The sequence below is a fragment of the Scophthalmus maximus genome, chromosome 17 (genome assembly GCF_022379125.1).
Source record: "Scophthalmus maximus strain ysfricsl-2021 chromosome 17, ASM2237912v1, whole genome shotgun sequence".
In the NCBI taxonomy this organism is placed as follows: domain Eukaryota; kingdom Metazoa; phylum Chordata; class Actinopteri; order Pleuronectiformes; family Scophthalmidae; genus Scophthalmus; species Scophthalmus maximus.
This window is the reverse complement of record NC_061531.1, coordinates 9,549,278-9,570,499: the sequence shown is the minus strand read 5'-3', so window position 1 is coordinate 9,570,499 and position 21,222 is coordinate 9,549,278. Positions and strand designations below refer to the sequence as shown.

Below are 21,222 nucleotides of genomic sequence, written 5' to 3'. Positions count from 1 at the left end.
GAGGTTAGTCGAGGTGGAGGGCTGGCTGGTTGGGGGTGTGAGGTAAACAACACCTCCGAGTTCAGCGTGCATGCCTAATGTGCTCTCTCATTCGCACTGGTGGCTCTGCTGGGCAAGGCTGCCCGATGACAAGCTGTCTCGAGAAGTCTCCGGCTCCTGCAGCATTTTCGCCACCGCAGTCTCTCACAATGTTGGTGCTTTTCTCCTTTTCCAGCTGTCCACATCAACTCTGGATACGTTCTGCTTCCGTGTCCCGGTTCTGTCTCTGGCTTTCTCGTTCCCTGCTCTACAGTCTCCTGTCGCAACCCTTTTTCTCCTGCTGTCATATCACATTAAGTGCTAAATGTACAAAATATGACATAAAGATGACGAGTGAAGTGCAGCCTCTACTTACCCAAAATTCAATAATGTGAAGGATGCAGGTTTTTTTTTTTTTTTTTTGTATTTTGGGGTGGGGGGGCTTGAAGTGGTTATTTTTGTGGTTTCATACCAGCAGTCAAAAAACACTGAATCATTCCCTTTAACTTTGTACAATTTTATGAAATGCATACTAATGATATAATCATGGTCACTGGCAGCAATGCACACATGCAGATCAGAATACAAAGATATGTACAAATGTGAATTGTACACTCGTACAGTGTGTTCAGACTGAACACAAAGCAAATTTCAGAGGCATCGGACAAATTGCATACAAATTCACTTCACAGGTTTTCTTCAAGGCAGCCTGACTTGAAGCAAAAGTAACGCGTCCGCACACGTTTAAAATGCAGAAAAATATCTGGTGCACTGGCTGTTTGCAGTGCTCAAGTTCGGAGAGTGCAAAAACTCTCCAGCAGTCCAATTTGTGCGAATAAAGCAAGGCGGAGATTTGCTTTGCCTTCAGCCTGATCACACCTTTACAGCTATCTTTAAAACTTTTATAGTGGTTTTTACCCCCCGACCTGAGTTCAATGACCTAATTTGTCAATGTCGTCCAATTGTGGCCCATCTCTCTCCCGATTGGTCTCCGAGAGGGCGGAATCTCATTCGTTGTGAGTTCAGAGGAAAAAGAATAAATACTGTTGTATTCTGAGGAGATAAAAATCACGTTGACATCATTTACTCAGGGCATACACATGGAACATTTATTGCTGTATCGTCACGCTTTAACGCTTGATGCCGTATTCGTTGACACAAGGATTTGTCTCAGAAAGATAGGAGGACACGTCTTTGAAGCTAAAACAGCCCTTGGTTGCTTTGTGTTTTCCTTCTTCATCCCTTCGTCTCAGATATCCTTACCGACAAACAGGACACTTCAGGAAAAGGCTTTCACTTCACCTGAAGTCATAGACACGCTCGCACGCACACACACACACACACACACACACACACACACACACACACACACAACTGTCTTCAATCACTCATCATTACCCAACGTCATGTGACAAAACATATAGTCATCAAAGTGATTTTGCATGATAAAAAAAGGTCAAACCCTTGGATTTTCTCACATCACCAAATTTAAAAAAAAGTCAGGTAATGTCCAAAATACAACGGGTAACAACAGTCTACCTCTAGAAATCAGGTTCAAAATGAGCGTCTCTTTTTTTTTTCTTTTTTCGATGGAGCGATTAATCAAGTGGCAGAAGCCAAGATGAGTTTGCATTAAAGCTCTGTTCGTTGTTACAGTGTCAGCTTTTGATATTTAACTATGGTGCGTGTGAAAGGGTTGCTACAACATACTGTATGTGCGAAGAGATGGGGAAGAGAAGATGAGTGCATTAAGGTGTCATTTCAAGAAAAAAACATTGCAATCCCAGAACCATGCTCATGGAATACTAATGTGTCCATAATCGATATGTTGTGGTGTAACTCTTAAATTAAAGCTTTGAAAGAGATGGTTATCGCTATTCAGGTTTTTTTTTCCAGCATAGCAGGCTAAGAAGCAAACAAAGCTCAGCCAGTAACGTCTGTGAGCCGGAGCAATCCCCATGTGCTAAGTGAATATGGCTGATCCCATCTCTGGTTGTCCTCTGGGACTCAAAACACAAGGAAAAGAAGAAAAAAAAAACCCATGAGGAACTAATGTTCCCAAAGAGAAATGTGCTGGAGGGAACAATCACTTCAGCGCACAAAGTTGATTCGAAATTTTTTGCTTTGTTGTTTACATACTGTCCAAACCTTAAAAAATGTTATAAAACTGGAAGCCACTGGCAGACAAAAAGTCCTAGAAAACAAGTCAAAGAGACCAGATGGGTAAATTAAATTTGGACAAAGTAACGGCAACACTTGCACGTGCCTATTCTCTTTTCTACAAAAATAGTGGAATAGAAATCACATGGTAATCACCCAACATTGACATCTTGATACACATCTGTATATAGATTAAAAAAAAAAAAATCTTGGTTAAATGAAGTTCCATCATGCAGTCAAGGTCTCTCGCATCCGTTGTGGTTTTGTCCATTCATCTTAAAATTCCTTCAGGTGTGCTCCAAGTGTCACTTTATTACCCGGCTGTGGACCATGTATTGGTGCACTCCAGCCTACCCCCCAAAAGACCGCATCATTGTTTCTCCTGATGGGGTTTGTGAAGCTCCATCAACCTCGTCCTTTTTTCGTACTCAATTCTCCATGTCTGAGTGAGTGAGAGGCGCTGGCGTTGGGAAGAAAGATAACCAATTTCACGAACCACTCCATGCAATCATTTCTTTTCATTTTCCACTGCCACTCAAGACCAAGTTGACAGAGGCACAGAGCTTTGATCGTACCCTTACCCATCTCCTGTTTTAAAAAGTTCAGAGGTATGGTGAAGTGATGATAATTATTATATTAAGTCATGCCTTGGATACCTGAGGCAGTGCTCCCACACACAGGCACACACACGCACTATGAGCACACACTCTTGAACTCTCCTCCACCTCACATCCGACTCTGAACTCAGCAGAAGGTCCTGTGCCGGAGTGAGTAGGACCCGTTGTTTCCGTCTGCCAGAACAGATGGACATTAGATCCGCTTTCTGATTTCCCAGCCAAACAAATGACCTGCCTTCTCCTCTTTCCCAGTCTTATTTTGCACCTTGATATGTTCCGCCATCTCTGAGCCTCCGCCTACTTACTTGCTGCACTGCCTCTGAGACATAAACAAATCAAAACAGTCTCTGTTGGTGGGAATAGCTATTTCAGTTTGGGTACTTCTGTTTTTGCATTTTAAACCTCGGTGAGCCCGAGCCAACACGGAGGAGAGGGAACTACATTAGAGCATCAACAAGACTCGTTCTTGTGTCTTTGAGTTGAAGCTCTTTTGTCTCTGCTCCTACTGACTCTCTGAAATAAACGGGCACCCTGGTCTCCCAATGTAGCAGAACTTTCCACTGCCTCCTCTACAGGCACAGTCCCTCCTATCAGGATCTATCTTCATCTTTTTGGCCTTATATCTGCAGGCCACGTTCTCACCAGCAGACCATAACCAAGACCACTCCTCATAGGTAGCACAAAATAGGACATGGGCTTGTCACAAATGTATTGAAAAGGGGTTGAAGGGGACAGATGAGGGTTTGGTTTTGGAATACGGGTCATCATGTGTCATCGAGCCTCTCTCTCGCTGATGGGAACTGAGAGAGTGAGTAGGACAGCAATGGGTTTAGATCCAAGGAATGGAGAGACAAAGGAAGAGTAAACAGTCGGTTTCATCTGTTTTTCCGACAAGGCCCTACTGTTGTTTGGCTTGAGCTCTTCCCTTTCAATCCTTGTTCTCCATCTCCAATTTCCTCTCTTCCGTCTCCTCTTCTTTTATCAACCAATACCCCTGTCCAGGGATTGGCCAGGAAGCCCTGGGGGTCCATAAGCTCCAGGCCCAGAATCTCCCTGCGGCCATCCTTGCTACGGGACGACAGCAACATCCCCCCCTGGTCCAGGCTGCCTGTGCTGTTGCACTTCTTCACTGCTCCTCCTGGATACACCAGGGAGCTGGGTGAGAGCAGTGATGTCAGCGACAAGCTGCTCAGCGTCTCCGACAAGTGTTCACTGTTGCCCGCTTGGCTGGAGCCACAACCACCAATAGACGACCCGATACCGATACCCAGGTCCTCATCTGAGGGGTCAATTGAGTCGTCACGGGTGTAGCAAGGGCTGGTGCTGCCTCGCCCGCTGCTCTGGCTCCGCTGGTGGCCTCTGGTGGCCTGAAGGGTTAGCACAGATGAGGGGCTGGACCTTGGTCTTGGGGTCTGGACTGGGGAGGAAAGGATAGTCCCATCTTTGGCCAATGGGATTGGGCACACGAGTGGTAAGGGAGCTCTTGGCAACGGCAGCTCCAAGTTTTGTGGCGGAGAGATGCTGAAGCTCAGTCCCTCTTCCAGGGTGGTCTGGAGGCTGCCCTCGGAGCTGCCTGTAGCAAGGGACGAGTCACTGTGGGAGGGGTACTGAAGAGACAAGGGGAGAAAGGGGCAAAAGGAAGAGAAGCATTTGAATCCACATCTTGTTTTCATAATGAAAGAAAATGCAACGTTATGCACAGACCATGCTGGAATGTAATACTGCATCTTCTGCTTGTTGTCAGGAACCAAACTTGATGAGCATAAAGATAAATCCTCTCTTTTATTGAAACTTTGACATTGATCTAAGTACTTATTGAAGCCTTCACCTCAATAAAAACCCCACGGTCATTCTTTTGCTCCCTTTCTTGTCTAACCTATTTAAATGTGTTTTGCCCCTCTCCTCTTCTCCCCTCCCCTCCCCGTACCTGTGTACAGAGCATCTTGCTATGAGCTCCCGGGGAGCGGAGTGAAGCCCAGGAGGCTGGAGAGGTCATCTTATGGACCCTTGTCAACCTCAGGCTCCTGCTGCGGGGAGGTGCTGGGATGACGACTCCTGCGGGGTGGAAGAAGTCTGCAGGCAGACGGAAGAGAGGAGAAATGCCACTGGCTCCTCGTCCTTCTTTGTTTATTTCTCTGTTGCTGCTCCCGGACACAGCACCTTGAGGAGGGAATAAAGGCTTTCCATTTCTATCCTCATGTCAATTTGTGTCTTGTTTCTCTCCTTTTTTTTTTTTTAGGGATAATTCCTTGTAAGGGAAAGATGCTTTTTTCACCTGAACTTTGTTTATAGATTTAAATATACTATATTTTACTAAAGCCATAGCAGTTTTGTATAGCCTCAAAGGCAGGAGGACAGTACAAGTGGACGTTGGGAGTGAATTGGTAAGTTAAGAGCTGTTAATGCCAATGGTGGCTACGTAGCAATAGCAAAAAGTTAGGCTACATATCTAGGGTATACCCTTCAAGCCGACTGATTTTAGATACATGATGATACCGCTTCTTGTTATCTCTCCTCATTACTATTTCACATGTATATTTTTATGACCTGCACGTGCAGATGAATTGGCCTCTGTTCTTGTTAACTTATTATATTTCTCTGATGATGTTCTTTTTTTTAAAAGTTGCTGTTGTTGAACAAAACAACTGTATTTTGAAAACACTCATCGCTGAGGCTAGATTTTGTTCAGATGGATCACCCAAAAAGGTCAAGTGTAAACACTGCAAACAGCTCATCAGCCATCATGGCACAGCATCAAAAAGCAGTATTGGCTACATTTTCTGCGATAACTTTGTGTTTGAGCTTGAGGCTTTGTTTGAGTGTGATCATATCAGGATGGATGTGTTTCAATGTCTTTCATTCAATGTGGCTGAATTAAGTTAATTTTGAGATAACATGCAGATTGCTTGAGGAGTGGGTATGATTTCCTTTGGTTGACTGCAGCCCTACCACTATATTTGGCATTGTGTGACAAACAAACCACAGCAGAAAATCAACTTTGAATTTAACTGTAAATGTCAACTTATAAATCAATGAATACGTTTCTTTGAAAATGAGCCTGGTGATATGGAGTGAATTTAAAAATGTTCTCACCGGGGCTGCAGTGAGGTGAGCACATGTGTGTTTGGTGCGTTTGCGTCTCCATCTCCTGTAGCGTGGTTTCCATCTCAGCACCAGTGCAGAGGGCCCTGGCGGGCTGACCCAGCCCCTGCACCTGGCTCTGCACCACTGTGTGAGTGTGGTGGCCCTCTACATGACTTCCTCCACCGCCGGCCTCCTCAGAGCTGTGAGAGTCACTGCTGCACCTTCCCTGGGAGAAAACAGATGATCCGACGTTGAAAAGACATTCTTTTTACGAGGAATATCCAAGATGGATGATTCTTTTAAAAAGGAAAACTAATCAGACATATAGAGGTTGGTTAAAACAACAAAAGACCAAAACAAAGTGTGTATTGCTACGCTTGATTCATCACAAGTGTAGCATAAGCCTGATACAAAATGAGTAAAGGAAAAGAACAACCCCTCAGGCATCCTGCAAAAATCAAACATGGCCTCTAATTCACATCATCCCTCAGGCTTAACATTTTAGTGCCACCGAAGGGGTGAGAGATGATTATGAGCCAAAAGGGCCTGTTATTGTCATGTTAATGTTATATATTGTGATCATAAATGTTTGGTTATGAATTTGTTAGTGTGTGATGGCTGCTGGAAGCGAGCAGCAGACGGCAGATTAAGGCAGGAGTTAAGCTTTTTAAGCTCTTACCTCGTCGTTTTAATTAACATCATGTAGGGACTGCACAATCATCTGGTGTGTGTGTGTGCGTGGATTCATGTGCAAGTGTGTGGATACACTTTGCTTTCATTAGTGTACCTTTGAGTCATTCAGGCCTAGCCCCCTTCTCAAACATCCTTGCCACCCTCACTCACCAAACACCTCTTGACAAATCCTTAACCTTAGATCCCCTCTCACCTTCCGTCTTTCCCCCCTCTCTCTCTTCCCCTCTGTTTCCCATCCGCTAATGAGCAGGTTCACAGCCGTGCGCAGTGACCGCAGGCTTATCTGGCTATCCAGAACCAAGGAGCATTACCCCGTTACAGAGGAGGATATCTAGGAAGGACGTATGATAAGGGATGGAGATAGAGGGGCTAGAGGGAGGTGCAGGGAAGGTGTGCAATTACCAGAGGGGCAATGGGGAGAAAGGAGAAGCAGGAGAGATCAAGTCGAAAGAGGGGGAGACCGGGTGCAAGAGAGGGAGGCACCGGGGCCTCCCAGGACAGCTCAGGCTCTCCTGGTGGAAAGATTTATTCATGAGGTCTGTGGTGGATAGAGACTGTGGATTCTTCAAAGACAAGATAGTTACCACTGATACACAGAGGGGACGAGATGAGGCAGCCTCTGGAACCTAAGGTTTATATCTGTAATGCACAAGAGGGCTCACAGCATAGCCATGAAAAAGATTTTATAGTGGTCATTTGATTTGAGCTTCCTGCCATTGTTTTTACTCACCCTCTTGGGGGGGAGTAGGAATAGGAAGTGCCACTGTATTGTGCATGTGGAGTACAAAGTAGAGCTCGTACCAGTATTCAACTGCTGTGAGCTTGTGGCGCAGTCAGTGCTGTTAGTGGTCAGAGGGTTTTCTTTCTCTCGAGCTGTTGTTCCACACAAAGTTACAGTGGCATGAAGCAGGGTCTGCTCGGGCTTATATCCCGACACAGACATTGTCTGTCCACTCAGAGCAAAATCTGAGTAAAAGCTATATCTGGGTAACTTGTACAACTTTGCGTGTAATGACAGCTTCTTTTAAACAGAGAAGGCAATGGATGAAACGACTGCCAGGGATGTAACCTTGCACATTTCAAATACTTAAAACATTTTCATCCCCACCCAACTTGATCTCACAGAACATGAGCCCTCTGCTTGAGTTCCCATTCCCACCTCAGTCTGCGTACCCACCTTGTCGCCTCGCGCCAGCAGCTGGTAGGCCGTATGTTCATCCAGGCTGAGGTCATCTGGCAGGGCAGGGGACGACGACTTGTCTGACAGCAGCTCTGATTTCAGTGACGCCTGCTCAATCTCTGCCATCCTGATCTGCTGCAAGGAATCAACCTCAGTTATTCATGTCTTAGAGAGATGGGTGATGGGGACAGCATGGGTTGAAAACTTCCCGGATCGCTGCACTTATCGAGGGTTCATAAAAAACATGACTTTAGTATACATAAATCAGACATTAATTAAGGCACATTTTGCATTATTTTTGTTTTATAGACCAACATGAGCCACACAGAGAGATAGGTTAAACCGCCACCAGGCCTCGACATGCTTCACCAGATGTGAGAGACCATAACGCCGTGGCACCTCTCTGTAGAGAGAGCAGGGTGAGATAGCTCACAAGAAATTATATTTCTTTGTCTTCATCAACTGAAAAAAAACACTTTTCCCAGCGCCACAGAAATATGAGAAGAGAGAGGCTGAAAGAAAGCCAAGATGCAGCTATTCAATGCGGTGCACATACAGCAGATTAACTGTATGTGTGGATGCTCCAGTATCTGTATGTGACTCTCCAGAGTGGAAAGAGGCTTTTAGTCTCCCAGGGAGTGGTGTTGTATGCTACTTTCAGACATGCACTGAGGTCCAGACATTTTCCTGAACTCTCCGCAAAAATGTTGCTCCTGCCAGCCGCCTGGTCAAATTTGATTGATGACTGCAGACAAAAGCACTGCTTTGCGCAGCGGCATTATCGTCATGCCCGGCCTCCTGCATGCTCTAACCAGAGGCCACAGAATGTTCCAGAGATTTCTCTGCTGTTGTGAACACATCTGACCCGGACTATCCGCTGCTGTGTTCATCATTTGTGAACGGCAAACTCCAGAAAATGTCCGGACGCACTTTTGCGGAAATTTTTCATGTCTGAAAACAGCTGTAGCGGCACAAGACCCCTCATCCTTCTACACCTGCAGCGAACTGCGTATGTTTTCAAATGCAAATTTGACATGTTTTTGCTGCGTGTGTGATAACGGCGAGACAATTCAGTCAGCTGAGTCAGTGATCTCTTTTGAATCCCTTCTTAAAACCTACTTTCCAGATTTGCTTTAATTTCTTTTGAACTGTATTTCTACATTTTAAATTTCTACATCATTTGTTTTTACTTGTCCTCTTCCAAACCCAATGACCTGTTATTTTCCTTTGCCGCCTGTTTTGCCTTTGTGAAGCTCTTTGTAATCTCAATTTTGAAAAGTGCTCTATAAAAAATAGATGATCATTACTGTATTATTATAATGGTGTGTGTCATGCTCTCACACTCGCACAGCAATCCTAATGGGGCGACATTACCGAGCCCAGAATAATTGGGAAGGGACAACAATTCATCCAACTGTTACTACCTCCCTCACGTATTGGTTCCAACATTGGCTCCAGCTAGGTTTGTTTCATCAGGCCTGCAGGTAACTCTGCCCATACGGCTGCTGAACTGGTTTTGAATTAGCACTGCACGAGCTCAATCTTCTCAGCTGACGCTCTTCTCTACCTCCTCCGCGCGCAGCTCTTTTGTGTGTGCATGATTTCAAAAGACACCGCTAGCCGCGAACTGGGGTGGAATTTCAGAGCTCTGTGGGTGCTGCGATGCGCTCAAGCGGTGTTTCTTTCAAGAGTCGCAGCAATAAATAGCAAGAGAGAGAACTAGGAACGGGGCCGAGTGACATTCAATGGAGTGAGGCCTAGTATATTAACACGCGGCTGTGGACGAGAAAGACAAAGAGGCTGATACAGAAAGATTCACGGCAGGTACGCGGCAGTAAATTACCACTGGCCAGAGAGAGAGAGGGAGAGAGTGGTAGAAGCACAGCGGCGCAAATCTTTAATGTAAAGGAACAATTCACAGTTTTTCTGTGTTTTACCTCCATATATAAGCCTTCACTAATACTACTACAGTATGCACCATGTTTGCCCCCGTGTGATTGGCTGGTACAATTATCGACAGGTAATGGAAACCACAGCCTTCCTCTTCCTGTATTCTTGGCTGTGCCTGTCCAGGGATAGATGCAAAAATGCAGATGGGTACACGAAGAGTCTTTGCACAGTTGCTCCCCAAGGCCCCGCTAAAAGACAGGGGACCCAGGCAAGAACATTGGAAGTGTCCAGTGCAAGGCATCGCTATTCAGCACTGCTGGGAGGCAATGAGAGGAGAAAATTGTGTGACCGGGCAAAAGACACAAGCATGACTAATATCTCATGGTCACATCACATGAGTCATGGTAGTCGGGTAAGCATATGTGATACAATTCATAGTAAACCATTCAAAACAACCGCACCTTCAGGCAGAGGATAATTTTCCATAGAGATCACATGCAAAAACAAGCACAGCTCCTGCTCCCCCCTTATTACTGCCAACAGGTTTTTTTTCATACGATCAGTAGGAGCCAAAAGTGAGTCAAAAATGTTATAATGCTACACAGGGATGCTTTAAGTGATGTGATGTATTTAAATGTTCCATAGCAGCAGGAAAAGTGATTATTTTCCATGAGTATATAATGTGGGCCCAGTCGCAAAGCTGGTCTTGAAAGGAGGTGTGGTCAGGCTCATTGCTATCTTGATGCCGCGGAAGGTGTTCGCACCTTTGACCAACAAAATGTGGCTCGAAGTCAGTGGCTCAGTGTTTGACTGTTGTTTTAATCCAGATAGGACATTAATATGCATCTACATAAGCAGGAGCACAACTCATGTACGCTTTTATTTTCACACACACAGATGGTCTGCTTGTTCGCATTCTTTGCACACGGGCCGATCTGTTTCCTCTGCAGAGAGGAATTTCTTCTCAATACCTGGTAAATCAGCCATTATAATAGCAATCTGCCAGGGTGCACGTGCACCTGCCATTTAAAGGAAATTAGATGTGCTAATACAATCCATGACTATGCATGACATGATGTCCATGGATCACATCACTACTGGTCTGTAATTCAAACTGCCCCATGTCAGATAATGTGACCGTCAGCTAACTGTTAGGTTTTTGCCTTTTTCTATTTTTTACAGCCGGGTGACAGCGTTGTAAAACATTTGGTTTAAAATTTTGCAGTCACAATCTGCAGGACTGACGGTCACAGAACATGGGAAATTGAAGGTGAACAGCGCTGGATCAGATACAGTGAATCCGCGATAGATACAGTGAAAATTCAGAGGAGCACAGGGGACAGATGGAAAGAGGAAGCATGTAAAAGAGGGAGGAAAAGATTGACGGTTTGACAGCATCCGCAGACAAGCAGAAAGTCAGACTGACAGGTGAGGAGGTGTGGAGCCCAGTTATTGCTTCATCTGTGCTGACCCGCTGCACTTTGTCACTGTGATGGACAACACTGGCACATTACAGTGGATTCGTGTGTGTGTGTGTGTGTGTGTTTGTGTGTGTGCTTTAAGCACCAGAATACAAGCACGACGCATGCATATCAGGGACAGTTGCCTGTGTGCACACATGCAGTGGGGCCTCATTAATCAACATTTCTGTGCATATGGAAAGTTGATGTTGCTGTTATTGTGTTTAATTAAGGGGCCAAATTTCTCTATTATGCTGTAGAATATTTGCACATACTGTAGTTGACACGCTTAACAAAGCATGAAGTTCAACATTCTAAGTGATGAATGAAGCCCTGTGTGTGTGTGTGTGTGTGTGAGTGTGTGTGTGTGTGTGTGTGTGTGTGTGTGTGTGCGTGCGTGCGTGCGTGCGTGCGTGCGTGCGTTCGGATCTAGTAATATTTTGGTTTAGACCGTTTTTGTAATTCCATTGAATTAGGCTAAACACACAGTACCACATAACACAGTATTAAACAAATAGTGTGTGTAAGTACTGCATGTTGGCGTATACGTATGTATGTATATTTTTGCACATGTATACATATATGTATGATAAAGATGTTCGATGGTTTTCAGTCTTACATTTCTAAACTATTCAACTATTTGGGGCTGGTATCCAGTTTGAATCTATTTCAAACTGTCCCTAAAGTTAACTTTCATCCAGCACTTCTGTACAGCAAGTCTGTATTTAACAATCACCTCAAAGAATCAGTCCTAACTGACCCAAACTTCTCACAATGAGGAACCTTGATCCATACATTCAGTAAGAATCTTACATTCAGTAAGAATAGAGAAGAGAGGCATTTTTATAAAATACGATCATCCTATCTCTACCAGGGTAGAGAAGAGCTCGCAGAGATTTTGTGTCATAATCTTGGCCAGGGCTTCAGGTTTCTCCCGTTTTCCCTTTCAATATGTTTCCTATGTTTGTGTCTCTCTCTCCCTGTTTGTCTGTCACCTCATCTGCTGCCTTTTGTGTGTGTGTGTATGTGTGTTGCATATACAGTATATATATGTGTGTGTGTGTGCTCATGTGGTGTTCAGGGGGGTACCTCTTGTGGGTGACTCTTGCAGTCTTTGCAGATGGGTGGAGGAGAGGAGTAGTGGTGGAAGACAGAGCCGGAGAGGTTGTCTATCATCAGCATCTCCCCCTCCAAAGTGTCCTTGATGAGGAGAGACACGCTGTCCAGCCACTGGCTCTCCTGGAACACATATACCCACACACACAGATACACACACGCGCACACACAGAAACAAACACACGGGACGCAGGCCGGCAGACCAGTATTGCACGCAGGCGCAAACATGTGCACATGCGGACATGCGAGGACAAAGAACACGCAGGGAAATGCATACACCATCATAAGGGTTATTAAGAATGTCTGTGTGCACACTTTCTTATGTAACTCAATCACAAAGGTAAACATTTGCATATTCACCCATTTATGTAAGCACACATTTCTACAATTCCTCAACAAAAAAAGGCATCTCAAATTTCAGAGGTGCTCCGATACCAATACAAGGATCGGAAAATGCTGCGTCGGCCATCGACGACTACGCGAGTGTATGTACAGATCTGTTACCACGTCTCTACAGGACATTTGATTCATCTAGATAAAAGGTAGACAGTTTTTAGATCGGGCGAAGAAGAAGTGATTTCAGGTTTGCCGTCAGCCAGAGCTCACGAAAATGTCAGCAATTTGGCAATATTTCACACTGGGAAGTCCTACACGTAAAACTTGTTTTGTACTGTATTGTTGTTTACTGTTACTGTGAAAGATACAGACTTAAGGTATTTTTTAATTTTTTAAAGGAAGCAATTGTTCTTTATTCCTGGATTTATTTATTTGTGTGTGTTTTCAGTTATGACCGTCAAACTAGAACATAAAAGGTGGCAAACAGCTGTTAAAATACATTATAGAAGGTATTTTTTTCAAATCCACTGGTACGGCAACAGATGTTCCAGATGTTACCAGCCAAAGTGCAGGTATCAGAATCGGTATCGGGAAAGGGAAAAATGGTAGCGGAACATATTTACTTCCTTTGTGAGATGCTGTACAGATGAACCAAAGCAAATCCCCCTTCTCATACTTCTTAGAGCTAAACACTGTTCTCTCTTAGAGAAAAAAGTGCCTCGGTAATATGACACCACCACAACATATTTCTACCAAAGCCTTGAGAGTGGTGCAATTACATTTGCTTTATCACCTCAAATAGGCTGTTCAATACCTTGTTGAAACAATTTAAGATGTAAGCATTTGCTTTGTGCTCCGAGTATTATTAGGATTAAAGCAATTCAGACTGAATCAGTCTGGGCTTTCCTGCCACTTAAATCATCTCCCCCTGCACGAATCTCAGATTGGTTTCTCGGCGAACCAATCTGGCAGATAAAGGAAACTAAAGACGGGAAGAGGAAACTATATATATATATTTTTTTTTTTGGGTGGGGGGGGTTTCTGTCTTTCTTGGCAGGGAAGTGCACATCGCCATGAATTGTATGCGTTGTGCCTGCAGCACATTCACAACAGCCAAAATAACTGTATTACATCAGCAGATAAAGCCGAAAAAAGATGCTGTGAAACAAGGTCGCTCCTCTTCAATCCCCACACGAGTCTATTTCCATCGCACATTTCTACAACATGGCTTACGGGACAGAGATCCGTTATGCAAACGCACATTTCTCACACCGTTATATTACAATCACTCACGGCTGATATTTCGAAAATGAGGGGGCTAAGAATTCAACGAGCAGGTTACTGTACTCCCAGCAATATAAATGTGCCTACATCATGCTGGTTTATGAAACCGTGTTGCGGTTGACTGACATATGTCATATCCAGCTCTTTTCAAGCAATCCAGTCGCAAGATAGTTCATTCTGTGTAGACGGAGAGCTTGATATATATTAGTTAGGTTGATTGACTGTGGTGGCCTATTCGCTGCCCTCCATTAATAACTGAATTAGTGGACAACAATAGGGCCCGTCGACAGGGAATAGAAGTTTTTGAGAGAGAGGAGAGCACTGAAATTAATTACTGCCTCTATCTGACTGTCACTGGCTGAGCTATTATCTCTCCTCTCTTATCCCTTTACTCTCTCTGCCTTTGTGTGTGTGTGTGTGTGTGTGTGTGTGTGTGGACTTCCTACAGTCTCTCCACTGGTCCCTGTGCAATTTATTACTAGTCTGTCACTATACAGTCAAACATAACTCCTATATTGTGCAGTAAGGCCCATTGTAGAATATACTATATAGTTGTAGCTGCAATCTTTCTTTGAAAACACAGTACATCATCAGACCTCCAATTTAAATCTTTGAGGATACAGTCAACAATATTACGGATGATATCTGAGATATTAGAATTAATGTTTTTTTGTGTTTTTTATGACGGTTTACAAATAGACAAAATCAGGAATTCTATCTACTGGAAAATCTATAAACGTTTGGTAAACAAAGCACAAGGTGTCACAGTGTTTTTACAGGGTCTTCACACACACACACACACACACACACACACACACACACACACACACACACACACACGCACCTGACCTGCGGTGTGCAGATCCTTTATTGCATCACCTTTTTTAATCGCGGAGAATGAGAGAGAGGGAGATGGAGATAGATGGGGGGGGGGGGTGCTGCTGCCGATGTGTTCTCTTTGGTCTGCACTAAGTTCCCTTCGTCAGCCAACAATGAGCTAAAAATGGCTCCGCGCAGCCGAGTTTAGCTCCACAAAAGGTGAAACGCTCCACGGCAGCCGATGAGTCATCTTCGCGTGTGTTTGTGTGCAGATATCTCGGAGACCATCATTAGCGATTTCATAACGGTGAAGTGTGTGTCTCTGCAGTGAGGCAGTGGAACTATCGTTTCGTCACAGGCACATCGAGAAACTCACATTCTTTTGAGGGGTAAAAAGATCTTAAATTTAACTAGGCTTATTGACTTGGCGATTGTTTGTCTCTCCTTGCTGACAACTCGGGTTGCTAAAATATACTTATTACATTTAATTACTTGATTGTGTAACGCAATTCCACTTGTTGCCGTTACAGCACAGCTAAAGTTTATGTTTCTTCTATTTCTTTCATCTGCCTTTTCTTTATCTCCCCCCTCTTTGTGTAAATGTTTAACCTTACAACCTTCCCATCTCAAAAAGCAACAACTGTGTGACAGAAAAAGAGCCAAATTGCAAATGAATGATACCGTAAGTTTGGGGGATAAATCTCTAAATGACCATGCTGTCATGCCTTTGTTTCCTACGAAGTTTTGTAAAATGTTCATGGAGAGAAGCATACAGTCTTGAGTTGTGGACAGAATACAGAAACTCAACTGCAGATCCCAACAAACCAACAGGAGCTTTAGAAGCATGATGGACTTGGAATTTGAAGCTAAAATGGAAGGAAACCTTTTTAAAATGTCTTTTATTTGGCACGAACCATTTTGTATCCCTGGCTGGCACGTACGGTCATTTTACCCGGAACTGCTGGCCACTGTTGATATCACTGCCCTACACTTGATTACAGCTCACTGCTTTAGGCAATGGTTTTAAAGGCGCACAACGGAGCATTGCAGCTAAGACACAGTTCCGTTACAAAATAAAAGAGGATTAGAAATAGTTCTGAATAAATGTGGCTTTTCATACAAACCACCAGAATAAAAGAAATGCTTGATTGTCCTGATTTGAGTCATCCCTACTTGCAGACACAAACGCGCACACGGACGCCCACTCCCCACACACACACACACACACTCAAATACCAATCACACAATATAGGCATTTCACTCACCAGCAAAAAACATGAGAATCCTTGTGACACACACACGCACACACAGAGGTACACTCACTTGTGCTGGTGAGTACAGGGTCCGACTGGAGCCGTGGGGGTTGTACGGCCCTTGGAGTGCAGCGGCTGCTGCGTGCCTCATCTTCCTCACTCCTTCCCCTCCTCGGGCGTCTCCTCGCTCTCTTCCTCCCGCCGTTCCCCCAGGCCCCGTTCCCGCAGCGACCAGTCCTTTCTCCAACCCCCCACCCCCGCAACTGGGGGCGCCCATGCAACAGAGGGTGCCCTGGGCCAGCTCCAGCTCAATTTCTGCATCCATCTCCGCCTCCTCTTGGGCCTCCTTGTTGGAGTCGTCCAGGTGCTTCATCAGCACGGCCACCACCACATTGATGAGCACAAACTGGGCGGTGAGCACGAAGGAGACAAAGTACATGGGCGAGATAAACTGAAGGCTCGGATTGCAGGCATAGTCCACGTCGATGCCGTTGTCTGGTGGGCACTCCCGCAGTGTGTCCTGGTGTCATAAGGGCAGATGATGAGGGTTGGTCAGGAGGAGACGAACAAGGGGCACATGAAAGGGTACACTCAAAGAAACAAAAACACATGAGATGAGATGAGGGCAACTAAATGTCTTGGATAAAGCTTTGCCAAAATACAGGAAGTGGAAAAATTACAGAGATACCGCAACAATACAATGCTATATTGATGTTTAGCAATAGTTTTGTGCTGACTTTAAAATGGATTTTAATATTTCATAAAGCATTTTACATTCAACAACAGTATAACATATTTTGAAGGCGGTAAAATGCATTACAACATTTGTTCTGTTTCTGTACACTTTTACACTACTTGTTGTGTATCTTTATATCTATTACGCTACTTGTTGTGTATTTTTAATTGTATAACACAACCTTCTGTAAATTTATATTATTACTCTTTTTGTTTTGTATTTTTATATTGTAGCACTGCGTGTTCTGTTTTTTTCCTTATATTTCTAATCAGACTTTGTTTTTATACTGCACCTTCTTTAACTGCCTCAGGGCGGTATTTGTATTTGTGTTTAACTGTGCATTTTTTTTTTTTACAATCTTCATTTGTATACTTTTTGACATAGTCTCTTACAATATGGCTGATATGACTATAATTAATTAACCCCCGCGGATTATAAAAGTCACAACGATTTTCAGCCCTCTGAGCTGAAGCTGGTCTTTTATATCTAATTTGGCACGGCATGTACACACTGTGCACCTTCACACGTCATCTCCCCCTTCTGCCTTCACTCCCTTTCCATCATATTTCATTACATATTTTTGTTCTTTCCTCACACAGATATCCATTTTCCCACACAAACCTCCCCCTTTTTTTTCTATTGAAGAGGAGAAAGCATATTGGCTGGTCAGTACTTATAAGTCCTTTCCCTTCCCCTCACCCCCTTCTTATTACAGCTGGCTGCTGCCTCCTTTTCTCCGCACTGCTCCCCTTTTTTCCTCTCGTCTCTATAGTCACTGCAGGACTAACTATCCCTTCTGCGTTACCTGCTTCTTACCAAATCAAAGCAGGTCTATCCCTCTCACAGCCCAAGTAGCAATTTGATGGCGAAAATGACAGAGATTTAGTCTGAGAGGTAGCATCTGGGGCCCCGCTGCCTCTCTTCACGGCCCACTTCCATCCACAGTGCCTGCATCCGGTGTGCGTTCAATGGTCCATGCTCAACATGCTCCGGCGTGATCCCCATTCCCCTCACAGGTAGGAGGAGTGGTCGTAGCTGCTGGTGGTAGTAGATGTGTGTGTTGAGGGGAAATTGGTCCTTTGCGTGTGTGTACATGTGCAATGAGGCACAGTCAGTCCCCTACTCATCAGTGAGGAAATCTGTACTCCCAGTGCTGAGCAAGCACGTTCCCCTTTTCATCAGCGACTACCGTGAGAGCAAGAGACGGGATGCACGAGAGAAATGAAGCAAGAGTTCATCTCATCTCTCTCAGACTTTTGAGTGCATTATTCTAACACAAATTCTTATCTGTATAAAGTTTTCTCTCTATTACTTTTTGCACTTCACAGTGTGTTTGAAGACAAAAATGGGAGCTCTACCTGACCGGTTAACATATTCAAAATGCATTATATCCAAGCAGATGAGCATCCAGTCGAATGCATCTGTGTACCTTCATGATGCCATTCCAGTTGTCGCCCGTGGAGACTTGAAACAAGGTAAGGAAGGCCATGCCAAAGTTCTCAAAGGTAGCGTGACGACTCATTCCTTCACATGGGTAGTCTTCATTACAAACTGAGGATGAGAGTAAGGGAGCGGATGGAGAGAGAGAAGAAGTTATTCTGATAAAGCATCTACCACTTCTGGCACTAAAGCTGCCTGGGTTATTGTACAAACAAGCGAGTTATCAAATAAGTAGCAATGTGACCAATCACTATTTGTCTTTGAGCTTACATCCCAAGATAATCTTTGAAACTGCCTCAAGAAAAAAGCGACATTTGCATTTGCCACTAATCCTGCCAAGCTCCAATGGGAAGCAATGTTGCCTGCCTTGCCACTGGCTGCTGCTGCAGCAAACAATGGAAATGTGACAGCTTAGCAGTTGCAACTTCAATGTGCGTATTTTAGGACAGTACTTATGTATCAGAATACTGGGGAGTGGGTAGATTCCCTAATGGCTGTCTGACTGCAGGAGAGAGATCTGAAAGCTGAAAAGGATAATACATAACACCTTGTGCTCTAGCTGACTGTAGTAAAATGAGTGCGCAACAACTCCAAGTAAGAATTTTATCTACCTATGAAGACAGACATTACTGTACACGTGGGTGACAAATCAAAGGAAATAAAAACATATCCCCATCACGCAATCACAAGCTATGGCCTTCGCAGTCACCAGATTTTAACCAACTATGGAAGATGTTGGACTCAAGTGACAGTGCTCTCTGTCACATTCCATCATCCAATGAGAGTGCATCTTTGAGAAGAATACTGGTCATGACTCCAGTAGAGTTGAGACACTTGTAGAATCAATGACAAGGTACATTGAAGCTGTTCCTGTGGGACATGGTGGACCAACCAGGTGGCAACCCACCAAGCTTCGAGTTTCGCATTTTGCCCAGCGCCATCTTGTTTTTTTGAAACCAGAAGAAACCATATGTGGAGGAAAGGGGGTTGACTCTGACTCAGAGCTCGTCCACTGCATGTCCACTGCAAGTCCACCTACACCTGCAACCTGCACCCAGTGTACAGCACTAGCTATGCCGTTCGAGATAATACAAGTTTGAGGCATTTCCGCATTGGCCTCACTTTCTAGACCCTGTGACTACATCCATTTTTATATGGTCTATGGGACCAACACCTCACCCATCTGCAGGTTGACTCTTCATTGCTTTACATTGTGATGGTGTGTATGTTCTTTGACTAGTTTATATAATCCTTTCATAACAGTACGACATATATAGCATGAAAGGATTAATCCAACTGGGGAATGAGCTTATGTGCATTATCACACATGTGGTGCATATTTAGCTCCGTGCCAGACACAGGATAATGTACAGCTTCTCAAAGGTTTTAAGACTAGCATTGAGATTAAAGCATATCCCATCATATTCCATCCCGTGTCAAAGGAAATAACAGTCCAAAACTAAAAAATCTGTTAACACATTTGCTTGAAGACAGTTACCCTTTGAAAGCCCACACAAGAAGAAGGGAGTTTTATGTCAGATAAAAAGAACACCACACGCTGTCTTAAATAACTTGCTTGAGATCATTTGTATGAGATTTTAATGCGACGTAATCCTTTGTAGCATCACAACTGGATATTGTGCACTTACCAAGTTCTCCGAAAAGCTCTACTCCTAAGGCGGCGTAGATGAAAAACAGCAGCATGAAAAGCAGACCCAGGTTACCCACCTGCAAAACAAACGCACGCACCCACACAATGCATACATGTCACAAACCATCTGACAGCATTATCAAAAGTCAACATCTAATGCTTCTTTTCTGTTAAACATATATATTATATGCAAGAAATATAATATGAGTGATAGGTGTGCATGAAACTGGCCACTGCAGGATAACTATTTATTTGTCCTGTGCGACTGCTTGGTTCTGCCCACTGTTACCACAACCTAATGGTGATGATGATATTGCACAATAAACACTCAGAGAAAATTCTAACCCCATTACGGGGAAACAGAAGCCAGTCTCCTATTCACAGTTTTTTTAATACTCTTCGAACAACACTGCTCCACTGGGAATGAGGATATGCACTGTGATCATGATATGCAAGTAGTTTCTATTAATAAACTAAAATATGCTGTTTCCTAGAGTTCTGTCAAAGAACACTGCATCAATAGTATCCCAATTACAGAGTTTGTTTAAAGAGTATACATGTAAGCTGCTACACAAATAAAATTCATTAAAAGATATAACGTTGAGATATTTGTGGCAGAGTCATTTTGGCCCTGCTTGAATTGGCAGCGCTATAAAGATGTCTAGGAAAATAATGGGGACAAGGAGAGTGTTGGGGGAAAGCTCTCAGTTAATAGGAGCCAAGTTACAAAAGTGACCTTGATTGAATTTAAATGACACTAAACTGAACTACAATTTGATTCCAGACCTAGTAAGGGAAAAAATGTTGTCGAATTTTGTCGGAACAGTAGGAACTCTGTCTTTATTTGCATTTTAAAGCTGTAAAAGCCTTTTTGATAAATAGATTGATAGGATTCACCAGGTTGGTCTGTGTTCATGTTAAGCTGGTCAATTCTACGCTTCATGCACGACATGCAGAAGTAAGAAAATATTATCTGCATGCATATAAAAAAAATGCACTTGTCACATGAGTAAGTACCCTTGTACTAGAAGTAATGGAGCTAATTACACTCAAGCTTCAAGTAGGAGCTTCAAATTGCCTTTTACTGTTTGTCTCCAGGTTAATGTTATCTGAAGTGTCTGTGCTTCATGAGTCAATGTGGGATGAGAATGAATGCGCTTAATAGCAAATGTATACAATTATAACTGTTAACAATAACCCTCTGCTATATTAAAGTAAACCTGAGCTTTATTTTTGGTATATATATATATTGGTATATATATAGATGCACTTTTGCACAAATCACCAAAGACGCAGTTCATTTAATTTGATCTAATTTGGACGAACACCAACATCACATTCATTCCTAAAGTACAAACTGTTTTACAGGGGGCAGCTCTGATGCCAAAAGCTATTCTGTGGCTATTCAGCCTTTCCCAGAGAAGACGGGAAAACAACTGGCATTTACCTGCAACATAATGTGGGCGATCAGTGTTGGTGCGCCGC

The 21,222-nt window shown here is 43.8% G+C and overlaps 1 protein-coding gene across 3 annotated transcripts in view; it reads right to left on the bottom strand.

Moving 5' to 3' along the window:
• Positions 1-519: 519 nt before the first annotated feature.
• Positions 520-21,222, bottom strand: part of cacna1ia (calcium voltage-gated channel subunit alpha1 Ia) — a 126,025-nt gene continuing 105,322 nt past the window's right edge. Inside the window, exons 30-37 of one of the 3 annotated variants that reach the window (XM_035614439.2) lie at positions 19,736-19,814; positions 18,076-18,197; positions 15,981-16,430; positions 12,192-12,341; positions 7,750-7,887; positions 5,889-6,105; positions 4,723-4,955; positions 520-4,402 (exon numbers count right to left, since the gene is read on the bottom strand). In XM_035614439.2, coding sequence (XP_035470332.1) covers positions 3,671-4,402; positions 4,723-4,955; positions 5,889-6,105; positions 7,750-7,887; positions 12,192-12,341; positions 15,981-16,430; positions 18,076-18,197; positions 19,736-19,814 — 2,121 coding nt within the window. In that variant the 3' untranslated portion in view covers positions 520-3,670. The remainder of the gene's footprint in view (positions 4,403-4,722; positions 4,956-5,888; positions 6,106-7,749; positions 7,888-12,191; positions 12,342-15,980; positions 16,431-18,075; positions 18,198-19,735; positions 19,815-21,222) is intronic. The other 2 variants (XM_035614443.2, XM_035614442.2) reach the window with 2 other exon arrangements.